The sequence below is a fragment of the Plasmopara halstedii genome, assembly GCF_900000015.1.
Source record: "Plasmopara halstedii genome assembly, contig: Scaffold_323, whole genome shotgun sequence".
In the NCBI taxonomy this organism is placed as follows: Eukaryota; Oomycota; class Peronosporomycetes; order Peronosporales; family Peronosporaceae; genus Plasmopara; species Plasmopara halstedii.
Window position 1 is genome coordinate 331790 of NW_020187244.1, and position 7764 is coordinate 339553.

The 7764-nt window shown below is 41.9% G+C and overlaps 2 protein-coding genes across 2 annotated transcripts; one reads left to right on the forward strand and one right to left on the reverse strand.

Annotated features, from left to right (window-relative positions):
* Nucleotides 1-2675: 2675 nt before the first annotated feature.
* On the reverse strand, nucleotides 2676-4173 carry PHALS_08568 (Purple (tartrate-resistant) acid phosphatase; the record flags this gene model as incomplete). Its single annotated transcript, XM_024723940.1, has 2 exons — nucleotides 2676-3862; nucleotides 3942-4173. 2 exons carry the CDS (start codon nucleotides 4171-4173, stop codon nucleotides 2676-2678), a joined length of 1419 nt encoding a protein of 472 aa, XP_024574866.1.
* A 1324-nt stretch (nucleotides 4174-5497) lies between these two features.
* Nucleotides 5498-7480, forward strand: PHALS_15320 (uncharacterized protein). Its single transcript, XM_036407368.1, has one exon. The coding sequence runs from the start codon at nucleotides 6200-6202 to the stop codon at nucleotides 6431-6433; it is 234 nt and encodes a 77-aa protein (XP_036263076.1). The 5' UTR covers nucleotides 5498-6199; the 3' UTR covers nucleotides 6434-7480.
* The last annotated feature ends 284 nt before the right edge of the window (nucleotides 7481-7764 follow it).

Consider the following 7764-nt stretch of genomic DNA (forward strand, 5'->3'; position numbering starts at 1 on the left):
GTGCACTCAATCTCGTCTTGTTCGATGAGTGGACAGGATACTCAATGGCACACGATATGCTTGGTTAGGCAGTGCAAAAATCCACGAATTAGTCGCTTTGATTATTTTCGGGAATGTATGATCTTAGAGTATACTGCACATGAATACCCATTATCGCGCACGGCCTTTGAGCTTGGGATATCTAGTGGTTGCTCCATTTGAAGCATGGTTATGTTCGAGATAATCTCACTTCACCTTATCCAAATATAGAATTTTCTCGTCTCTCAAGGGCTGGGCGCTAAGCATAAGGTGCCGCACTGTGGGAACCGGTTGCTTTCCTAGCGACGCTTGACTGTCGAGTTTTGAGAGGTGTCAAATCAGAGTAATCGAATGGCCGACGAACGCATTTGGCCAAGCGATTACCACCTTGGACTTAGGCCGACAGTATCTTCGAGACCAAAAATAGATCAAGCTTTTTGACCAGGACATAGGCGCGTTCCATCACCAAAAAGACCAATTATTGCAAGACTTGTTCTTCGACTCGATGACAAGTACTATCACGTACAACAGGGTTGCCACGATACTTGCACAGAGACAGCTTCGACTATCCTGGAAGAAAAAGGTTTGGAATTGCATCCGATGGAGCAAACGTTATGATCGGACAGATTGAAGGGGTAGTGAAAGTGTTGTCTGTTTTCAATTTACAGAGCATGTTGCATGTTGCATCAAATTTATTCAGCAATGAGAGAGTGTGCCAGAATTTTTGGGGTCGAGTTGATCGCCAATATGAACAAAATTGAGAGCAGATAAGCAAACACGAGACAATCAGTCGTGATATGGGAAGTAAATACCCAAGAAGGACCACACGACGGCTCGCTCGTGGTTTTTGATGGAGTGGCAGCCCCAGCATCATAACCATTAAAACCAACCCTATTTTTATCGATCAATAAAGGCCTTTTGAACGGTATTTGCCAATCGTTGTCGCTGAATTTGCAGTATTTGACACCGTTAATTGTAGCTGTATTTCCGAAACTTAGCGGAGAATGCCTGACTTATCGCATCAAGAGGTACGGGTGAGCAGTTGGAGACAAATATTGATCGCGAAACTATTGGAATTTGGTCCATATTATCTGCATCTGTCATAGGGTCCTTGCGTGATCAAGGATTGTGTCTTCATTATATAGACGAATATTTTGTAAAAAATACCGAGAGTAGCTGAAATGAGAGAATAGCCAACTGGTCGCTGGGCTCGTAGATGGCGTAAGTCGTATTTATACGTTGCAGAATTCAGAGGATCATCCAATTGAAAGTGCCTCTCCTTCATTCTATACACATTCCTTATACAAATCACGTGGCAATATTTGGTTCGTTGTTTGTAAATTACCGAATATGCCTCGCGAGTGTTTTCCATCGAATCACATGAAGCGAACGAAATTGTTTAAGGCTGACAGAAACGACCTTTCGCTGCAAGAGACAATTGATCAGTATAACGAAGGGGATTCCTTCGAGTCACATAAAGACATCGTGCTCTTTTGTGTAAAGTTTCTGCACTGCGGTCCTTTGCAGGGGCTGTGTTTACCTTTAAATCTGAATTTTCTGCCCTAGGATGGGAATTGATTCAAAAACGAAAGTCATTAGCAAAAAAAACTTGGAAGGCGTGCTGCAAGCTAAGCACACCAACAGATGAAGTAAAGTAAAAACGATGCATAATTACTTGGTGCTGATTGGATAATAGAACCATGATCGTTTCAATACTAATATTAATCAGCATTTATGTACCAAAATTAATTTCTATTTTCAAATTTTGGTAATCACCAATTTAAGAGTACTGATTTTTTGTTATAATTGCACAAGTGTGTGTTTAACACAATTCAATAAAAGTAAGCAATAATAGTATATAGTATTTATGTAGTGTACGCTGCTTTCTATTTTGCATTTTCTATTTATTATTTGTAGCAGGTATGTATACTCTATTGTATGTCTTTCCTTTGCTTATAAATACTTGCCTCTCACATGAAGAACATTCTCCATTTGTGGCGCGCTGTCTCTTAATTACTATCATCTTGACCGCCCAAGCACGTGCGTCGACCTAGCATATGAAATGACACTATCGATCCCTCGAAATTGCGAGCAATAATGAGTCTCGTGAATGTTGTTCTCTAGATTGCACTATCGAAGAACAAAGTCACTGATGTTTTCGACAATGCTACTGTCATAGATTTTATGACATTTGAAACATAGTTTCCGCGGTCTTAAACAATTTACAAAATATATATTCTGCCAGTTCTGCTGTGTCATATACTCCCTCAAAAGACATATTTTATGACTTCATATTCCAACCATCAAAGAAAGTATTCAAATAAAGGCGGTTTTAAATCAGCATGCATAAACTGCGCAAATACTGATAACTCGTATTTATCTTGCTCCAAAAATCTTTGCGCTTTGTAAGAAAAAAATCCAAATCAAAATATTATGTATCTTGTACTGACTGCCAGCCAATTATTTGACCGAACGAAGGTGCGTGGTGCTGCATGCTCTACCGACGCTTCATCTCTATGTATGCATAGAACCTTATGTTGTGTGTTTTGAGGTTTATCATGTTAATATATGGGTTGAAATACATAAAGCAAATTTTGTGTGGTACACATGAATCGAGAAACACTGACTTAGAAATGATGGAGTAAGTAGACTTAGGATTAGCACTCCACACCTTTCGTGCCATCAGCGGGAATGTACCAGCAGTGTTTCGTTTCCACACCACCGATAGTCGTTGCGCCAAAGCTTGAGCCAAAAGTCCACGAGTCGTCCGCCGTATGGTAACCCAATCGTAGCCAATCTGTAGACGCTGTCAGTGAAAAGAAGCCGTACTCATCGCCAGTATACGTCCACACGTTGCTAACATACTCAGCCGCATACGTTGTAAGCCCACTAGCTGATTCCTTTTGAATACCACCTCCAGCACCATTTTCCACAAAATGGATGCCAAGTGATTCGGAATAATCGTGTTTCTCTCCGTGCGTATGACCATACACCCAAGCATGGATGCCAGTACCTGCCAGCAAATCAAACCACGCTTTCATGCCCTTCTCTGCATAATGTACACTTGGACTGTAGTGGCTATTTACGATCTTCCATGTTGCATTTGATGCTTTAGCCTTCTCGGAAAGTTGCGAACGAGAATCGTCACTCCATTCAGTAAACTTAGCAAAGCATGCGTCATACATGTCAGTGTCTCCACCAGCACAGTATTTGTCCCCACGAGCGACTCCATTGCACTTTTCGTCGTCTCCATTAGAGTAACCATAGCATTGACAGCACACTTGTTGCGCAGCATGAACATCTGCATCCCCTGAGTCAACGTTGAAAATGTCAATACTCACTCCAGAAGCTTCGTCTTCGATGGTGTAGACGTAGAAATGACCCAAAAGAATCCAGCGATTGTCATTCGGACTCTTATATTCCTGTTGCCATTTGAACTTATTTTCGAGAGCTGCAATCAGATCTTCTGTGGTACTACACTTGGCATTGTTGTCTTTGTCAGAGCAAATGTAACTAGCACCTCCGTAGTCATGATTACCCAACACATTTATAAAAGGGATACCAGCCAAATTGTCCCCATTAAACTTTTCTTCAAAAGTGGTGGTAAAACGCGAGTCTCGTCCTTCTTCACTGTTGATACCTGTCCAATAAAAGTTGTCTCCATGGCTAAGAATCGCCTTTGGTTTAATATCAGCATCACCTGCTTGTGTGTTCATTAGACTAGCCACCACATCCTCAGCAACAACGTCAAAGTTGGTATACGTATCAGATCGTGAACAACATGAATCTTTAGAAATGGTGGTACCCCAATCCCCGATAGCAAAGGCAGCTAGCGAGTACGTCACTGGTACAAAAATCAGAGAAAATCCAAATCAGTCTGACTCAGAAGAAAAGATGCAGTGAGAACAATCGAAGTTATGTACCGGAAGTAGGATCAGACGTCACGGTTGGGACAACACTCCCTGAAGATGAATTGGACGAGCGACTGCCTGTGAACGCATTGGTGCCACGACCGCCATTTGATTCCGGATTAGAAGATTCTGTGGATGTTGACGAGGATTCGGACGACGTGGCAACAAGAATGCCCACGATGGCACCCGCTACAGCGCATAGGACTACAACGCCAATGATAATTAGCCGTTTATTGATAACCATCTTGTCAACTAAGTCGAATGAGGTAGAGAAGATTGACTTGGCCAACTTAAGTAACTTTGATTAGTGTTTGGTTGACTTGCAAGACAGTAGAAAAACCTCAAGCCGAAAAACCTTGACCTGGATCGTACAATAAGGATACCTGAAAAAAATCATGTTTTACAGATACAGAATTGCACAGCTAATTTTGGAGCAAATTGTTTTTGATTAATTATGAGCTGTAATCAAAAAATGCAGAACATCGTGTTGATCTTGGCACCACTGCCACGCTACCCGGGCACGTCGAGCGGCTCGATACAGCAACCATTCACACGTATGATCACTATCGTGCCACATAGATGCATACTGAAGTGATAACATACGCTTGAAACTTAAGTCTTTTAAATTTGAATCAAGATACTGCGCAATCCTAAAACTTGCTAGCAAGCGGATCTTTGGACTGTCTCTGCAACTTTAAATAGTGACTAACACAAACGTCAATTAACGTATTACATTCCAGTTCAACACTGCAAAATGTAACTTTTTCATTTCGTTTGCGCTGTTTGGTATGTAAGCGAGTTACACACAACCTAATAGTATCCTTAATAAAAAGGTACAGACTGCATTTTATTTCCGCGAGGATAACAGGCCCACCAAATCACATTTCCAAAGTCGCAAACAGGATTGGTAAGTTATTTTTAGCTTAATGGTAATCATGCTGATTATATTAAATTGTGAAAAGATTGAGCTCCACACCTACCGAAAACTGCTGTATGAGCACGTGATGCAAAAAGTTCACTGTCGCGATAAGGTATGGTGCGCTCTTTTTGGAGTAGCAGCAAAAAACAATACTTTGATACTTTGATATTGCCTATCGGTTGCACCCACACCTAGTGAGGGGCTTGAGTGGATTTAATAAATGACTAATGTCTAGTGGCGTTGTAGACGAGATTGCCACCTGACCCTGCTATTCCTTTGCTAATAGAACATTACAAACACATGACTATATAAACAAAGAAAGATAGCTTTTGTAAACATAGATTGGTGTAGCATCCATAACGTGGGGGGGTATCACAAGAAGGTGATGGATGATACCGCAGCCGAAGTCAGGTGCCTCTCAAATCGTATGGGAATATGCTAAACAAATCTAATAAGTACCCCGGTAGTACAGTATCAAATGCCACTCATTTTACATCTGAAAACACAATCCAGACATGTTACATTTATTCGACAAGTCTTTTTGGAACAGTTAGAGATTCTTAAAGAATTCTCTTTTTCTGAGAATTTAAAGGATGTAATGACATCCGTTAATTCTCCAGTTATTCTGTATCTGATTACGTATGAATAGCAGGCTTAGAATTAAAAATAGGTCGTTCTCTATATTCTATTTCAGATGACTTTCGCGGGAACTACTCCAACTCTGCCTAGCTCTTTAGGGTCATGCATGACCTAAGCGCGTGACGACAAGCAAAAACAATTTTCATCGATCAAAACTACTAACTGCGGGAGATTTCCGCGCTCGCCAAAATGGGACCGTTCGAGATGAAGCTAGAAGGCACGATGGTGCGTGCAACTGTACATTTAAAGACCGTTGATCGTAAGGCACTGACAATCCCTGTTCAAGTTTGACCAGATTTATACACGTTGGTGTCTGTAAGCGAAGATGAATGTTTGACTATTCTAATGTGAAGCCTATTGTCAACATATCATGCGATTGTTATAATAATCGATGCACGGTGTAAAATGAATTGATGGAGACACTAGGTCGTGAGTGCAACACGAAGCCGAAGCGCATGAATGAAATTTCATGTTGTTGATAGCCTGGGTACGTAGAACTCACGAGATTGCGTTTTGAGCCAGGATTACCCGTAGCTAGTCGAATAACAGCCGCATTTAACGTTGTCTACAAAAAACGTTGATTACAAGTTTCGAAAGCCCCCGAAGCAAAGCAGCCGCCTAAACTGGGTTGTCAAAGTCGTGGCGATTGGGCTGGTGGTGACTTGTCGGATCGATGCTATGAGTGCGACGAAGTCGGGCACAAGCACAAGAAATGATCCAAGAGGCAGGGATCGTCAGATTCATTAGTGTTTTTTATGCCCATGGTTTTGGCTCGAGAAGCACGTGGATGCCCAAAGTGGTGCTTGTTTCGACATATCATTTGATTTTTCGTTTTTCGGTTAATCGGATTTGGCTAAACGTGCTTGTGACAAGCGAGAGCACTAACCAGTTCGCGGTCTTAAACAAGTCAATCTTGTGCTGGGGATCGGAAACATCGCGCTTGTAATAAACATGCTCGAAATAAGGTCGACGTTACTGTCATCGCTGCATCGTCTCGAAAAACCCAGGCGGGCCAAGTCGTGTTGAGGACTGTGATTTGTAGACGCTTGTGGTGTCAAGGACGATTGCCCTCTATCGACGATTTCTATCTGTGTACAGTCGCCCAAATGTGATTGGTCTGACTACTTTTAAATAGTCACTCATTGATGGCGGGAAACATTTCCCACAGCCTGTCAAAACCGCTAAAAAGACGGTGATTGAAGATGGCAACATCCAATTTAACAAATTCTTGACCATTCAATGGAAACCCTGTACCCGCCATCATCACATCTTTGAGAACCTCATTAACAAAGAGTCAATCTCACGTCAGCTTGATTCGACTTGTGCCACATCAAGTACCTCGTCCCTCGCCCCGTATTAGATCTCCTCATCACCTGAGCATGAGCTTTTATCGTGAATATCCTTGTCTTGACCGAGAAGAATAAATTGACTCGATTTTGGTGCTCGATCTGCGCTCGCTCTCTCCGCTGCCATCAGCCAGTGCCTTATCTGCACTCCTTTCAGCGCCAGAAACCGTGTTATCGAGAGGAACCTGCCTTCAGTGATCATCATCCTGCTTGTGACAATGATTCGGATACAAGGCGTCCCGATCTCAAACGCCCTTACACCACCGAAGACTATGAAAAAATTTTCTCTGATTTTGTAGTTATCTCAGACACACAAATGAGCAATGAAATCTATTGATGCTCCTCGGAAGGAAAATTGGTCCGTTTAGAACTCTGTTCTCAGTATTTCCCAGTGATACTGGGATGTGGTTCGACGTCTACATGGTGCCGAAAAAAGGCGGTTATATCCTGCGACATCAACGATTAGAACATTTCCAAGGTAGCTAGCTGGCAGCGGTCATCGGAAGTGTAAAGCTTCGATGTAAAATGAGAGGAAGCTCGAAGGGCATTTTTACCGAGTCTCGGATGTGAAACTGGTACTCTTGTGTAATGGGTTTCTACATTCATCGACAGCAAGCTATAAACAATTCACAGAGGTCCTTCAAAGAAGTATCTACTTTATATTGCATAATATACATAAACTTTTTGCGTACAATGTCGAGTTCAATATTTGACTGTTTTTTCACAATCGTTATACTAACACTAAGTGACCTACAGATACATACAGAACGAATGTTGTAAGAAATTCGAACATATAGAACATGGGACATAGAACACAGAACAAGGGACACAGGGACATGGGACATGAGACACCAACAAACTACCTACCCATTTGGTTTGATCCAAGGACCTTTGCTTGTATTTTGCAAGCGCTCTACCATCTGAGCTAATG